General features: G+C 42.8%; 2 protein-coding genes across 3 annotated transcripts; both read right to left on the reverse strand.

The window, feature by feature from the left end:
- Positions 1-1,449: 1,449 nt before the first annotated feature.
- Positions 1,450-8,775, reverse strand: ctsa (cathepsin A). The gene is made up of 14 exons (XM_074681122.1): positions 8,668-8,775; positions 7,494-7,657; positions 7,064-7,175; positions 6,927-6,977; positions 6,734-6,820; positions 6,496-6,651; positions 6,235-6,411; positions 4,262-4,353; positions 4,023-4,101; positions 3,781-3,929; positions 3,618-3,693; positions 3,376-3,465; positions 1,948-2,049; positions 1,450-1,798 (listed from the first exon to the last, which is right to left on the reverse strand). The coding sequence occupies exons 2-14, from the start codon at positions 7,655-7,657 to the stop codon at positions 1,715-1,717; spliced, it is 1,419 nt and encodes a 472-aa protein (XP_074537223.1). The 5' UTR covers positions 8,668-8,775; the 3' UTR covers positions 1,450-1,714.
- Positions 8,776-10,871: 2,096 nt separating this feature from the next.
- On the reverse strand, positions 10,872-14,889 carry snrpb (small nuclear ribonucleoprotein polypeptides B and B1). 2 transcript variants are annotated; one of them, XM_074673238.1, is made up of 7 exons: positions 14,706-14,889; positions 13,258-13,409; positions 13,068-13,179; positions 12,803-12,955; positions 12,589-12,718; positions 12,364-12,480; positions 10,872-11,010 (listed from the first exon to the last, which is right to left on the reverse strand). In XM_074673238.1, the coding sequence occupies exons 1-7, from the start codon at positions 14,706-14,708 to the stop codon at positions 10,970-10,972; spliced, it is 708 nt and encodes a 235-aa protein (XP_074529339.1). In that variant the 5' UTR covers positions 14,709-14,889; the 3' UTR covers positions 10,872-10,969. The 2 variants fall into 2 exon arrangements, with proteins under 2 accessions (XP_074529339.1, XP_074529338.1); XM_074673237.1 differs by having other exon boundaries at positions 12,355-12,480.
- Positions 14,890-15,802: the final 913 nt, after the last annotated feature.

A 15,802-nucleotide genomic window follows, 5' to 3' on the forward strand; every position in this document is an offset into this window, starting at 1 on the left:
AAGCCAAATCTTTTAGAACTCCTCCTGGTGACCAGGTGCAGTTATAACTCCACTTCCTCCATCGAAACAGAGGAGTTACAGGTCAAACTCTTCAATCCAAACACAGGTTAAATCAGTGTTAGTTCTTAGCTGATTTGTGTCACAGTGTTGATTGTTATATAATTTTACTTTGAATAAGTTGTTTGATGCTAAAATTCCCCATCTGTCAGATGGCTAGGCTCAAATGTTCACATGTTTTTGTAAGTGCTTGAGTAAGTGTGAGCGCAGCACGCCTGTCTTATTTGGTTGCAGGGCAGAGTTGTCCTGTGGTCCTGTAGCTGTGTGACCCTGCATTCACATTTCACCTCTACTCCCTGAATCACACTCATCAAAGTTCTGCCCTGATGTGTACACAGACACACAAACAAGTGGGCACACACACAGAGACAAGCAAGCTCCATATAGTGAACAAGAAGTCTGGGAAAATAATGTCATCTACCTCACTGCAGGGGGGTGAGTTCTGGTGGACCCTCACACTGGAGGAGATGTAACAAGCACTAACACAGGAGTCATTAAAGTTTCCTTAAATTTAATGTCTGCTACAGAGCCACACAAGAATCAGGTCTGCTGGGAACTAGACACCACACTTTCAATTTAAGTAAATATGTCTCTACCCATTAATTAGCTCTGTATTTTGGCTTTTACATCTCACAGCAGGCTGGAATGAAGGTGTGGTGTCAATAATGATACACAGTCTTTAAAAACACTACCAGAGCTCCAATGGAGTGATGCACTCTACTTTTTGTCCACAGGGAGTGCCAGAATCTACATTTCCATAAACTAGAGGATCCTAAGATCTACGGAAAAAAAAGATTTAACATTCTAAGACCTGAGATTTTGATGTGCATATTTTAAACACACCTTACTGTTTGGGATAGAGACCTGATAAGTTCAACAACTAAACACGGTCAATGTACGGGAAGCTTGATTATTTCTGTTATGAGTTCTCCATTAGTTTGTCATCAGTGTTTTTGTACTTAAATATGTTGGGTTTTTGTTCACTAGAACGCATCAGCTTGCTTAAATCATGAGGTCATCACATTAGGATCCTCTGACTTGCTGCTAACATGTTTCAGAGGTGAGCCTCAAGCACCAAGGTCTACCTATAGCTCAGCCCCCAGCCTCCAGGGGTCTGGCCAATCAGAGGGAAGGGGTTTGTGGAGCAGGGTGCCTTTAAGAGCCAGCAGCTAAAACAAAGTGATTCAGACAGAGGCTGAAAAAGGGACTTTTTTTTTCAGCTGTAAATCATGTAAAGCTACTATAAGAGCATGAGAGGGACAGAATAATGAATGCTGAAGTACAATATCCACTCCTTAAGTAAACTTGTAAGTTTTTACGGTTATGTACTGAAACCAATCTTTTGATCAACTGGAGATAGAAGCAGCTTCTCAAGATGAAACAAAAACAGAGTTAAGTAAAGAAGTTAAACTTTATTTTCCCTTTGAATCAACAAAAACACACAAATAAAATTCACATTCAGCATAATACAGAGTGAGGGCAGTGCATGTTCCCATGAGAAGACCTGGAGAGGGAGGAGCAGTGTGATTGGCTGAGGTCGAGACTTTTAAATCTGCAGCAGGGAGCAGAACGGAGCTGATTGGCTGGCAGTGTGGAAAAAATGTGTCAAATTAACCTGAAGGTGAACCAGCAGAGGTCAGGAGTCAGGGGTCAGGGGTCAGTAGGGCTGTCTGTTGATGAATCTGGAGAACATGGCGTAGGCAGCGATTGGTTTGTCTGATGGAACCATGTGACCAGATCCCTGCAGGAAGACAGAAGTCAAAGGTCACCCAAGGGCATCATGTGGACGTGGATTAGATCTGACTCTCTGGTTGCAGGCGATCTACTACAGAGCTCCACCCCCTGAACAGACAGGTGACATCATGGGGTGGTGATGAAGGTCTGCTTTACCTTGACAGTGAGGAAGGCGATGTTGTCAAACTCTTTAACAAAGCCTCCGACCTGGCGACCCTCTTCATCGTCATAAAGCCACGGGCGCCTCTGAACCTCCACCTAAGGGTGACATCAGAGAGGTGAACACAGCTGGAGGCTGAGGAGCGTTTTATCTCCTGTTCCTCTGGGGGTGAGGTTAGAGGGGAGGCCGAATCTGTTGACTCCAGGTTTTGATGGAGCTGACTTTAATCCAGACCCTGTGCCAGAGCCTACGTTTGGATGCTGACGGCACCCAGAGGTGTTAGCGACACAGGCGCTAACAAGCTGAATGATTAATGGTCATTTCTGTTCTCGGGTTTTAGTTAAAATTCAGAAAAAAGAATGAATCATTCAGGTCAGACAGAAGTCCCAGAATACCGTAATTTCTAGACTATTGGGTGCAACTGAATAAAAGCCACACCAGCTAAATGTAGAAAGAAGAAAAAAATGTACATACATATGCCACACCTGAGTATAAGCCACGCGTTGTAACATGAGATATGTACACAAAAATGGGTCAGCCCGATGTTCCCACAATTGCATTTAGTTCCTCAAAATCTAAGGATAACAGACCTAGGCTAATATCTGGCTCCTTTTTTTCCATCATTGAAACAATATTAACCCATGCCTATGTAGACGCCAGATGAAACTCTTGGAGAATTGCGTCAAAAAGCTGTGTGAAAAGCCATTCAGGAGGACGCATCCCTCTAGCAGTCACAACATGGTCTGATCCTGGATCAGCATCCATTTCTATCTGTTTGCTCTCTCTAACCAAATCCACATGTGTAGAGTAAATTATCTTAAATTATTTTGCTGTAACTTTTCTAACCTGGGCGCTGGATTATGGCTGTCAGAGCTTGTCAATTTTGTGTTCATTTACATAATTTGTAACATTAAAGCTGAAGTTGAGCATATTTTTGTTTTTGCTCATATTTTTTTTAATGTAAAGCAAAAAGGCTGATACTAGGTCTACAGTAATTTTGTTGTTTTAATTAGGCCCATGTGTATTCTGTAGACTAAAGATAAACCTTAAATTAGCTCTCATAACAATGTCCAAAATATTTATATTTGTTTAAAACAAAGGTCCCCACACAAAAATGAAACAGGCCAAAATCTTTCTCTTAAGATTTTGGAATAAACTCCTCAGGGCTGTGTTTCTCCTTCTCACCCCGGGGTGCTCTGTTTGTCCCTCTCCTTCAGAGATCATGGGAGATCATTGTTGCTGGTGACCGTTAAAAATCTATAAATTAGCTGCACTGTTGTTTCAGCCGCAGAGCTCAAAGGGTGAGAAAAAAGTAGTGGCTTATATTCTGGAGATTACGGTAAATCATGGAGTATGAACTCAAAGGCTCCTCAGATGTTTTGAAGCTCGGTTCATTCACTGTTATAAGGTGAAACTTTAATTACCTGCTGATGCAGAGACTCAACAAACCACTCGTCCCCCATGAAGTTGCAGGCCATGTCCACGTCACCGTTATACACCAGCACCCGATACTTCTGTAGAGGGAGAACATGGCACTGTCAACACGCCTGGGTAAATAAGCCACACCCACACGGTGAGAGGGACGCTGGAGACTGAGTGTGACTTTGTAACTCAGGCTGTTAAAAAAAGGTTTGAATGATGTTGGATCTGTGCTGAGTTCACTGACCAGAGCTGAGAGCAGCTTCAGGTACTGTTTCTTGACGTCCATGTAGAGACGACCGTAGTTCAGGTTCACCTCAGAGCTGCAGAGAGGTCAGAGGTCGTCTTCAGAAGGCTCAGAAAACATTCAAAAGACTGGAGTGTGTGCAGCTTTTGCTCAGATGTGTTACCTGCAGATGACCCAGTCCAGAGCCTTGGGGCTGATGTGCAGAGCAGCTTTGACGTATGCGTTGTTCAGGTAGAGGGAGGAGGGGGTGGAGTTAGTGCAGGGGGGGTCCAGACGGACAGACACGTGGAGCGCCGCCAGACCTTTTAACTTCTATACACACACAGACAGTAAAAGGAATGAGGGATCTACCGCACATCCAGGTGACTGCTGTAATGTAAAGGCATCAGGTGAGTTCCTACACACCTGGCTCCACAGCTGGTTCCACTGATGACTGATGAACGAGTTCCCCAGGTCTCTGATCACCAGCTCACCTTCTTCAACACTAACAACAGATAACAACAAACTTCACTTCAAATCAAACCGTCACATGTCAGCTCAGACTACACCTGACACAGGTGAGCTGCTCTTTAACAGTTAAGGTCTAAACTCGGTCACAGAATTTGACCAGAGTGCAGAGTACGGAGGCAAAGGTCACAGCTCACCTGACTCTCCGGCGGACTCCACCTGGGCAAGGAGCGTACAGGTTGTACATGTTCAGGCCTGAGCTGTAGACGATGTCCTGAACCTCAGAGAGCTGGAGATGAAAATAAACACCTGAGATTTACTCAAACTTTAACCTGATAAAACCAGATTAAATTCAGATTAACAGGTACAATCCAGCTGCAGACAGACAGACACCTGGTTCTGTCTTCTGAAGCGTGTCAGAGCATCCAGGCCAGCTGTTGAAGTCAGTCCGACAATGAGCTGAACTTGATGTTTTTCACTCTCAGATAGAGGTGTAACAAAGTTTTGTGGCACGGCAAAATAAAATTAAGACGCACAAAATGTTCAGTTTCAGCAAATATGGTGCTGATAATATGGTATGTTCTGTATAACCAACAGTGAATTTTTGCAAGGTTCGGCCAAAGAAGCATCAGTCTGGATCAACACTTCTCCTCACATGCTCTCCTCTGTGTGCTTCAGGGCACAGGAGGCTATTTGTTTGGAGATAGCAACTGTGGCATACAACCGTCTTAGTGTAACAAACTTTATTCAACATTAGTAACGTTTGATCAGAACTAAAAAAAGGCAGCGTCAAACCGCCTGAGTTTGAGAAAACATTGCCAATAATCCTCCTTTACGTCAGCTGACGCTCGCTTAGGCTACAGTAAGCTACTTGTGATACACTAGTATCCTCACTAGGAATGGGTACCGAATTAGGTACTTCTAAAGGTACCGACCAAATTCAGTCAAAAGTACTGGGTATCCATTCACATAAAAGCAAAAGGTACCATGTTTATGTACCTAAATGCATCCTTGTGACTGTGAGGGAGTGGAAGAGTAGGGGATTTTCCATGCTGGACATGAACACAGCATTACAAAGTTATATACTGAAGAATAAAAATGCCCAATTCAAAATAATGATTTTTTATTATAAAAAAAAATGATATTTTTTACTACATAAACACAAAAAAGTACCGAAAACTGGTACTGTTGAGTACCAGTACCGATTACCAGGTACAGGGGATTGGTACCGTGTTGTTTTAAATGTGAAAGGTACCCATCCCTAATCCTTCCAGAGTTAAGTGCTGGTGTTTATTAACAGGTGGTTGTTTGTTTTAAGGTGTTTAGTTTAATTCAGAGGATCTGAACAGTAGAAATGACTTTACTGTTTGTTTTCTGACTGATCCACTGAGAGCTGTCGACTGCTTCATAAACACACAGCGTTAGAAAGGGTTTGATTTATTCACTTGTTCTGCCCTGTCCTATCCTAATATAACTCACTATTCTAAGATAATGATCCCAGGTCCATCATCAGACATAAGAATTGTAAGTTAAACATTTTGTTACACCCCTGCTATAAGACGGTCAAATTTATTATTCAGAATAACTGGACCAGATTAAACTAGTCCAGATGTCGGCTCTGCATGCTTTGCCCACAGGGGGTGCCAAACCCACACAAACTGAAAGCTGCTTTAAATTCAATGTTGTATTTTAGTTTTCACAGATATTTGGTGAAATACTGATGTCTCTCACATCAGGGGTGAGCATATCAAGACAAAGTCCAATTCAACCTTTACCAGCATCAGTTATTACTTGTGATCTTTTGGTTCTAACACAGTTGGCAAACATCTTTCAGAGGCGCTACAGTCACTGAGGAGCAAGAACACCATGCAAACAAGTGACAACCTCCTGTCTAAAATACAAGGCGATATGGTAGAGCTAAAAGCTGCAGTTCACTGAGTGTCCTCTTGAGGCTGGCTCCAAAACTACCAGAAACTACACACCCCAAGCCAAAAAACAAAGAAAAATCCTTTACATTTTTTAATTTAGGATCAAAGTAATCAGGATCTTTCCACAATACAGAGATTATATTTTTATTGGATGCCATTTGTAACTGGATTACATCTACTCCTCCTTTTCTCCCTCAAAGGACTTGTTCAGCTTGAAAACAAACATGGAGGCAGATACTCACGCTGTTGGAGCAGTTCTGGTCGTGGTTGTCATAAAAGTTGCACTGTCCGTCCTTGCAGCAGAACTTCTGCAGCTCGGTCCACAGTCGGCTCCCCAGCAGGCCGTGATAGTATGCAAAGTACACCAGAGAGTTATCGTTCATCTCGTAGCTGGACATCCCATTTCCCACGGCGATGCCCTGCAGGACAGGTGACACAGGTGAGATACAGTCACATAGTACTGCAGTGTTAGTGTGTGGACCCGCTCCAGTGTCTGTGCGTACCTGCAGGTTGAGGCTGGCATCCTCCATCACTCTCTCTGCCAGCGTCGGGATGTAGATCCCTCCATAACTCTCTCCGGTCAGGAAGAGTTCATTCTTAGTGTACTCTGGAAACAGACGGAAGAACTCCTTCAGAGCCAGGTAGTTGTTCATGGACACCTGGGGAGAGGAAAACACACTTTACACACCTGACTGAACACCTGTGAACCAATCAGGAGCTGATCTGAGGATGATGACTGACCTCTGTGTCATTCGTGACGTAATTCTTGTCGTCAGCGTACGAGAAGCCGACACCTGCTGGAGACTCCAGGTACAACATGTTGGCAATCTGCTCAGAAAAATGAACCAATCAGCTTTCAGGGAGTGCTCCCACACTTCCTCTTCGCTTGGTTTACATGACAGGGAGCGGGTGATGCTCAGGTTAATTGACTCACCTTGTTCCAGGAGTACGGGTTGTACTGCAGCGTCACGCCATCATCCTGGATCTGAAACAGCAGAGGTCAGAGGTCAGCAGGGGTCTGTGACATCACACTGATGTAGATAGATGAGGGCGGGGTTAGAGGATACCTACCAGGAAGGGTCCGTGTTCAGTCAGCATTCCGTCCAGAGAGCTGCACCCTGGGCCACCGTTCAGCCACAACACCATGGGGTCAGAGGACGGGGCATTCTGGGACTCCACAAACCTGACCACGACAAAAACATGTAAGTCTACCTGAGGACGGGAAGAGGAGGGCCAGCAGGCAACAAGGCAAGCCTCAGGTGGATTTACAAGTGATGTAGTCAACTTTAGAGCAACTGGCAGTGATTTGTGGTAAAGAAGGTCAACCGTGCCCGTAATGCTCACCTGAAGTTTAAAACACCTGAACGTAACCATTAAGAGTCTGTTGACACATCCTGAGTTTGTGGTAGCATTTGTATTTGTTTACAATAAAAAAAGATGGAACAGTGCGAGCTGTTGTGATGCTGATTTGTCAAGTTTCAGGTGTGTTTCATGCACTGACCAGTAGTGCAGGTGTTTCCCATTGGCCACACTCAGGTATCCAGAGTACTGTTTGAAGCTGGGCTGTTTCTGCAGACCAGGCAGGAATTTCACCTCATCTGCAGCCGGAGCAGCTTCACTGCCCAGCAGAGAGAGCAGGAAGCAACACAGCAGTGACACCAGCATCTGAGGAAGAAAAGGAAGCGGTATTCATGTTTTACATAATTAAAAAAAGAATGTCACTAATGCGTTCTGACAAAGGGGAAGTTGCTCATTTAACAGAATTGTCCTGGGAATACTGATAAGAAAATGCATTTACTTTTTTTATAGACATGGGCACACTTAAAAACGCCCATAAAAAAGTAGTGAGTTAATGATTGATTTTTTTCCTGAGCCGATTTGTTCCCTGTAAATTACTGATTCAAAATATATATCTAAGCTTTCATGTATCTTTTCCTTTTTCACCAGAGAGCAAAGAAGAAACATCTATGAGTTTTTTTAATGAGGTTTGGCGGAAAGCGGAACTGAGAGCAGACCGTCAGCAGTTCAGACTGACTAATGCAAACAAGGAAGAAGAAAAAAACACTGCAATATTTTACTTAACCTTAATAACTCTCGTTTCCCCAAATGTAATCGCTTTTGGACAATTTTCCCGGACTTGCATGCTAAGTTAGTTTCACTTTTGAAGTTTCGTAAACAACTTAAAGGCTTAAGGTTGTGTTGACCACAGCTGACTGTGCTGTTTTGATAAATAGAAACACACGATTTATATGAGTAGAAAAAGTTTGAACAAAATCTCCTTTAAGCCGAATTGATTAGAAAGGGGTAACAACTGGAAAACTTTGATACTCATATCTGATTCACATATTTCTTTAACTCCGTGACGAGACAAATATTTAATCATTGTACCACACAGGAGATTTGGCAGAAAAGAACTTCAGCACCGCACTAGCGTTGTGATTCAGGTGATTTTAAAGAATCACGTTTGGTTAAAGCTCCAGTTACGGACTGAAAACGTTAATTAATTTAATAAAAGTGACATAATACCCGCTGGGAATAGTTCCTGTTCACGTTGATAACCCGGAAATAGGTTATTTTAGGATAAGTGCGAAGCAAGTGTAAATGACAAAACGTCTGATTAAATGTAAGAGACATAAATTAAAGGACTTTTTGATATAAGAGAGAGAAAAACCCACCTTTTCAGTAGTTTCGCCTGTTCAGCAGCAGGTCAGTCAAACGTTTGAGGGCAGCTGCTGCTAATTGAACTCAGCAGGTCATATGACAGCAGCCAATCACATGACCCGAGGAACCTGTAATTTGATACCGCCACCGCGAGATGGCGCCAAGGCCACACGACCAGTCCGCCATTAAAAGAGCTCGACGTAGAGCAGAGCTGTTAGTTCACGTAACTTTTATTATTTAAAACTAAATAAAGCTGGGTTTGAAAGTAAAGTTGGATGTCTTTTGATTAATTGTGCGTCTGAGATTTAAGTCAACTACAATAAATATTCGTGTGACAAAGGGCTCAAATTACAGGTTTACCTCAGGTTATCTCAATGCACTTCCAACATGTTGTGACCTGCTTCACATGTCTCAATTGAGGTCAAATGTCTGATATGGTTTCACAACATCTGCTCTGTTTAGGATAAAATTACAGGTATAACACGGATTTAAATGTATGAACACCAAAATTGCTACAACAGAAGTCGCCAATAATCAGTATGCAAATACCGGCAGTTTCCAGGATTTACAGGATTGAAAATCCATCTGCTCACTTTGCATTGTCTCACTTTTTACTACCAACTAAGAAATTCTCGAGTTGACACAAAATAAAGACTTTTACTTGCTAATGTGACATACAAAATACTCAATTTGATCATCTACTTCACACTTTTTGTTCATTGAGTCACACATTAACTGTCCAGAGCTGGAGCGTCAAAAAGGGCCACATTTGATTTTGTGAAAGTGACCACAGGCCAGTGGCTCTTCAAACAAAACAAAACAAAAATCAGACTCTAAGTGTGGTCAGATAGAAGAAAGTAAACCTCACCTGTCCCTCGGGTGTCTCTGTATAACATTTGATATGTAATCACTTTTCTGTGGTAACTTTTTGCTTGACATGTACAAACTGACAAAGGACAATGTTCGCCATCATGGGGGGACATGGGGAAATTTTTCAGGATGTTTTCAAGGCAGGATCAGAATCTAGATTTAATCAGGATTGTTTTTCGTAATTTGACTATTTTGACCTGAGGATAAAATATCTCTTATCCTGCAGCCTGAATTTGTTTTCTTCTCATTTTTTTAAATTTTCACGTTTTGCTCCACTACACAACTTTAATCTAGTCTTGTATCCTCTAATGCAGGGCTATTCAAGTAAATATTTGGCTGGGCTGGATTTTCAGACCAAGGCCAGAGCTCGGCCGCATATTTTCAGCAGCAAAGTTAAGCTGCTGTGTTCCTCTCCGAAGTTTCGCAAGTCTGCTTCGTTGTAGTACAGCTCAGGTTGTGAGACTCAGTCAGACTCAGAATTATAGCCGTGAGATTCCCTTGGGAAACTTTGTCAAAAAGCGACATGTTTTTTCAGGATGTCTTTCACATTGTAATATGTCAGAATTCGTAAAGAGAAAACACATTGGTTTGGTTTATGGACTTGGTGGTAAAATAACTACTTTCCAGTCCATTGATCAATTCAACTGCTCAGTGGTGCTACACTTAACTTGTACTTACAAAGTTTGTGAGTAAGAAGTTCATAATTGCACTGGACCATGATACACTTTAAAAAAAGTTTTTTTTGAATGGGCTTTTCATGCCTTTGACTGGATAGGATGGAGGACAGAGTATAACGCAGGAAACAGGGTAAGAGTGGGGACTGACATAAAGGAAAGAGGCCACAGGATGGATTTCAACCTGGGCCACCCACACAACAACAAAGTAATGAACGACCTAGACCACTTGGCAATCTGTGCTCTATTACACACTTTTTTTTTATATTTATATTCAAAAAAAATTAAGATCTCGTCATTTGTTCTTGTTTGACACTTTCACAGCTTCACCCTGTAATTCAGGGATTAACCCAAACATCCTACAGTAGATGGTCTTCAGTGGCTACTTTTCATACTGTGTATTGTTAATCCTGGTTCTTAGAAACACCTTTGGGCCGAGAATGAGTGATCTCTGGATTTACGTTACAGTGATGAGCTGACTCTGGTCACCAGGGTTATATCACAGTGTGCTCATAACCCAGTGAACTTGTGTTTTTCTACTTCACTTTAGCTCAAGTCACCCTCATCCTGTCACTCTGCCTCCTGTGATAAGCAGACAGGTAAAGTAATCTCAGCCCTTTTTGGCTGTTACTTCAGACTTCTTTACCTGGGGACCACAGAAACTGACAGCCAGGTGGAAATCAAACCATCCTGAGGAACACTTTATTTAAAAACAAAACAAAAGATAAAAAAATCAAATCTATACAACGAGCGAGATCAAGGAGGAACTTCTTCAGGGCCGAGGAGGTGGTCTCATCCCAGGAGGAGGTGGTCCTGAAACAGGAAACAGAGAGAAAGGGAGGTTAAGTTGGCTTGCTAAGAATTATCATTTTTTCATTTAATTTCTTTTTCTCAAATTTAAGTCCTTCATTTCAGTCTTTGTTTATAAGCCAGATTGGCAAATATTTAAGATGTCAGATCCCGCGAATCCTAAAAATTGACTCACATGTGATGAGCATTTTTGGAAAAACATAGCTACTGATATAGGTCGCGTTTCCACCAAGCAGACCGGTCCGTCTCAGTACAGCCCGCATTTTGTGGCGTTTCCGCTGACTCATCCCGGGACAGATCCCCAAATAACCGAGACAAGCCGCCCTACTTTTTGTGACCCTTTCGTTTGAACCGATCCGCTTTCAGAAGGTGGAGCAACACACTGCAGACCTTTGATTGGTCGAAAGAATCGACATTTACTGTGCGACAGCTGCTGCATTTCTCCTGGCGGCACACAGTCTTCTCTGAAACAAAGCTTGATTGCACTTTGTATCAAAGAGCTACATGACAATCACAGAGAGGACAAAATGCTGGATGTCTTCCATCTATGCTCTTTGTTTACTGTGTCGTGTTTTTCTTCTTTGTTGGATTTATTAGCGGGGTAAACTGTGTCAAGCTGCTACGGCGTCATGCTATCATTTAACAGTTGTGGCTTTCGGCATCCAGCTTATATACCACCTATCAAGAGAGGGCACAGTTTGCTGTGGAAACGCAAATGGGATCAGGCTGAACTGTACCAAACTGTACTGAACCGAACTGGACTGCTTGGTGGACACGCGGCTTTAGTCCGAAGTAGGGCTGAGTGATTATGGTAAAAATAAGAATCCCGATGATTTTAGGTGATATTGAAATCACGATTAATATACACAATTATTCCTTTATTCAAAAATTTCAGAACTGATTTAAACACAACTTCAAAGAACCAGCGAGTGGCACAAACAGTATTATTGATACACATAAGTCACACACGCTTGCTGTGGCTGCACGTGGAACACAGAAGAGCTATGAAGCACAGGAACTTGCATACATCTACACTGTGTGGCATATTAATTGTTTTTCTTCAATTATATTGTTTTTATGATTGTCAGATGGCAAAATTGAAATCACGATTAAAATCCGATTAATTGTCCAGCCCTAGTCTGAAGACATCATTTTCATTCAACTTTCACATGGCCTTGTGTTAAAAAAAGGAAACTCAAAATTGCAAAATTCTGAAACATTAAAGAATTGCAGTTGAAATCAAATCTGCACCACAAATATCATAATGGATTCGAATCACATTAAAAGCAAAATCGCCCCAGCCTTACTGTGGAGTCTAATTAATGATTGACTCCCAGTAAACCTCACCTCTCATACCAGGGGGTGGTGGCCTCATGCCTGGAGGAGGCATGCCCATTGGAGCTCCACGACCAGGAGGCATTCCCATTGGAGGACCCATAGGAGGACGCATGCCAGGGGGAGGACCCATCATACCTGCAGGGGGAGGAGCCAAACATTTAATAAGCGCACAGGGGAGTCAATGCATCAGGGTTAAGAAGTTTCAGGAGATATTTGAAAGGCTTAGCCAACAGTTCATCTCACCTGGAGGCGGGGCTCCTCTGCCAATAGGGGGCGGGGCTCCTCGTCCAGGTGGATACTGTGTGGGAGCTCCAGCGATACTCGCTCCTGCAGCAGCTGCAGCGACTGTTCCTCTGCCCTGTGGGGTCATCACCTGGAGACACACGGGAAGACGTCATCACCACAGAGCACACATTAAGCCTGCAGGTAGAACACCACGGAAAGCCACGATGGTTACCTGCTGTGAAGGTCCTCCTACTCCTCTGACGGGCCCAGCAAGTCCAGCAGGAGCCTGAGGCATCGGAGCGCCAGCAGGGACGCCACGACCAGCTGCCCGTCCAACGCCGGGACCTCCAGCAACGCCAGCCAATGGGACACGAGCGATTCCGGTCTGACAGAGAAAATTGGTTTTACTTTGAATAAAAACTTCTGCTCTGAGTTTCCATGTGTCTATACTCTGTTTGCGCAACATCTCTAAGGTCTGTCCTGGAGGATCCACTTACATCTTTAGGGGGTGGGCCCTCCACCGTCATGGAGACCAGGTTCTCTCCCCTCAGCAGGACTAAGCCCAGAACTCTCTTCTCCTCTCGCTCAGGCTGCTTCGAGTTCTTTGGCCTGGTGGACAAAAACAATCATTTATCAAACTGAAAATGAAAGAGCAAATGACCTTTGACCCCAAGGAGCTGGACCTACTTGATCTTCCTGAACTCGTCGCAGTCACACAGGATCAGGTTCATGTGTTTGTCGAAGGCCTTGAAGGTGCCGATGAAGATACGTCCGTCCTGCAGGATGCACCTCATCCTGAAGTCAATGTGCTGCAGCATCTTGCTGCTCTTACCCACCGTCTGAGGGCCAATCAGAGAGAAGCATGAGCATGACATCATCAATAAAGCCAATCAGAGTACATATAAGTAGGAGGAAAACATTTTTTGGCCAAGTATCTTTGTTTGCTGTGTTGGCTCTATATTATTAACAGCAGGTTAACATATAGTACATCTGAAAAGGTGGATATCTCCAGATATAAGGTAAGAAAGGGAGCACTGGTAAACAAAAGAAAGCCGTTTATTCCTCTCTTATATCATGAAACTAGAGCCTTCTTTAGCAGTGTTTTTGTGTGAAAGTAACGCGCTGAAAATTCTCTAAATAAAGCGTGAATGCAGACCGATATCAGATTTTTTTTGGTGGGAGTCCGTTTTTTTGTGTTTTTGGTCAAGTAAAATATGGCCCCGTCTGAGTGCAGAGGAAACCAGCTGACGAGCAGGGAGGGGGGTGTTTGATGCGAGCGCCCTGGGCTTCTGCTACACAAAAACACTGCTGTAGGGGTAATTTCTGCCCTAAACCTTGTGATAGGACCCAACTTGTTTCATCCCTGAGTATCACTTTAATGTGTCTCCTGAACTTCATTAGATAAATTTAGAATTAACACCTTTATTGTTTTACATGTTGTATCCTTCACTCTTGTAGGAGATGACGTTCTCTAAAATATACTGTTGTGTTATGGGAGCAAGCTTTTGTGAAAGGTTTTTCCTCACGCACTGAGGAGAGCATTAATACCTGGTAATAATAATAAAGCCGTGTAAAATAGGATTCAAATGGCGTTATATTGATAGCTAAGGTTGGTGGAATCCATGCTTTAACACAAGGGATGCAATTTAATGGAGATATCACACAGAAGATCAACATAAAGAAGACACTAGTTACAAACTTTCATTTATTCTGTGGTAAGTCTTCAATGAAATTGTGTATACGAATATCAACTAGCTAAACGCCCGCACTGTAAAGGGAATTTACACATTCACGTTTTCACACAGAGGGGGAAACTTTTCATTGAGAAAACTAAACACAACAGCGGAGAGCTAACTGTGTAGCTAGCAGCTAGCTGGGTAAATGCAGCGTAGATACGCCTGAAATCAACGAATGCTCGTTAATTAACAACCGAACTGTATGAAACATAAAAACGTGTTACTGTATTATCAATGAGTGAAACAGAGGGGGACTCTGTGCTGCACTGCAGCCTTTCACCGACGTTCACCAAACGTTCATTCAAACTCCCGCCATCGGTGAAATAAACATTTAACGGAACAAATACTCAAACTGCTGCACAAAGCCCACCCTGGTCTCTATCTCAGGTACAAACTCACCATGATTGCGGTTTTGATGACTCCGATTCCCTCCGGATTCACCGAACAAACCCAAAAAATTAACCTGCGGATTTACCGCCAGGCCCGTCTTTATCCAGATTCACAGGAAGTGACTGACGGCAGGACAGGAAACGCGCGTGGCTGCATAACCTTTCCTACCCGACATGAGAAACGTTCCTACCGAGACAAAGAGGATCGTCTTTATTTCATTGTAGCCATCTGCTGAGCTGGAGTGCGCGTCAGAGGAACAAGTTGAGAAGTTAATTAGGGTCCTCGGCCTGAGCCCAGACTCAGGTGTTGTGTCTGTGTGAATCAAAGTCTTCCTGTTTAAAGCCTGTCTACTGATAGCTACAAAGCCCTTCCTCATGGCCTCCTGGTTTAAGGAGGAGCTTGGCTCTGACACAGTAAAAGAAGTCAGGACACCAGCTTTGTGTTCGTCTAAACAGGCCCAGGTTTCACAGTGTGTGATTTTTTTGTCTTAAAGTAGATCAAATAAACATAATTTAAAGAAACTAAAAAAGAAATTTTGAATATTTTTGAGGTTTTGTTGCCTCGAGGCAACATTGTCTAAGAAATTGATTTTGACTAAAAAGAAGACAAACACTTGCTGGGATTTCAGTTTCTGCAGTATGTACTGAGATATTTTGATATAAATAGGACAAATATTCACTCAGCAAGGTGTGGAGTTTGGTTTGTAACAACTAAACAGGGTTTAAACTTGAGAAATAAACATTTCTTATTGTTAAGGTGAAGAAAAAAACATGTAAGCAGGTAAAGCTGAGGTAGTGATCTCACAGAGAGCCTTTCTCACACAGTATGAGGAACAGTGGTGACGAATGTTGTTGAAGCTTGAATGATAGAGTTTATGTTGATTTTTAATGGTGGTTAGCTGTGGCTGCATCATTATGTCACTTTGGACAAAAGCCTCTGCTAAATGAAATCGTATAAATAAATCTTAATTTAAAGAACTAAGAGCAGAAACTCATTTGGTCTGGGAAGAATTATTATGGGGATGAATCTTTGTGTTAAAAACCTGTCCAACAGCTGTGGAGCTTCAAGGACTGAAAAATGAACAACAAAGCTTCATCAGGCTGTGA

This window comes from Halichoeres trimaculatus, unplaced genomic scaffold, assembly GCF_033239565.1.
Source record: "Halichoeres trimaculatus isolate MK-OKI-2021-1 unplaced genomic scaffold, fHalTri1.1 fHalTri1_scaffold_1, whole genome shotgun sequence".
Taxonomy (NCBI): domain Eukaryota; kingdom Metazoa; phylum Chordata; class Actinopteri; order Labriformes; family Labridae; genus Halichoeres; species Halichoeres trimaculatus.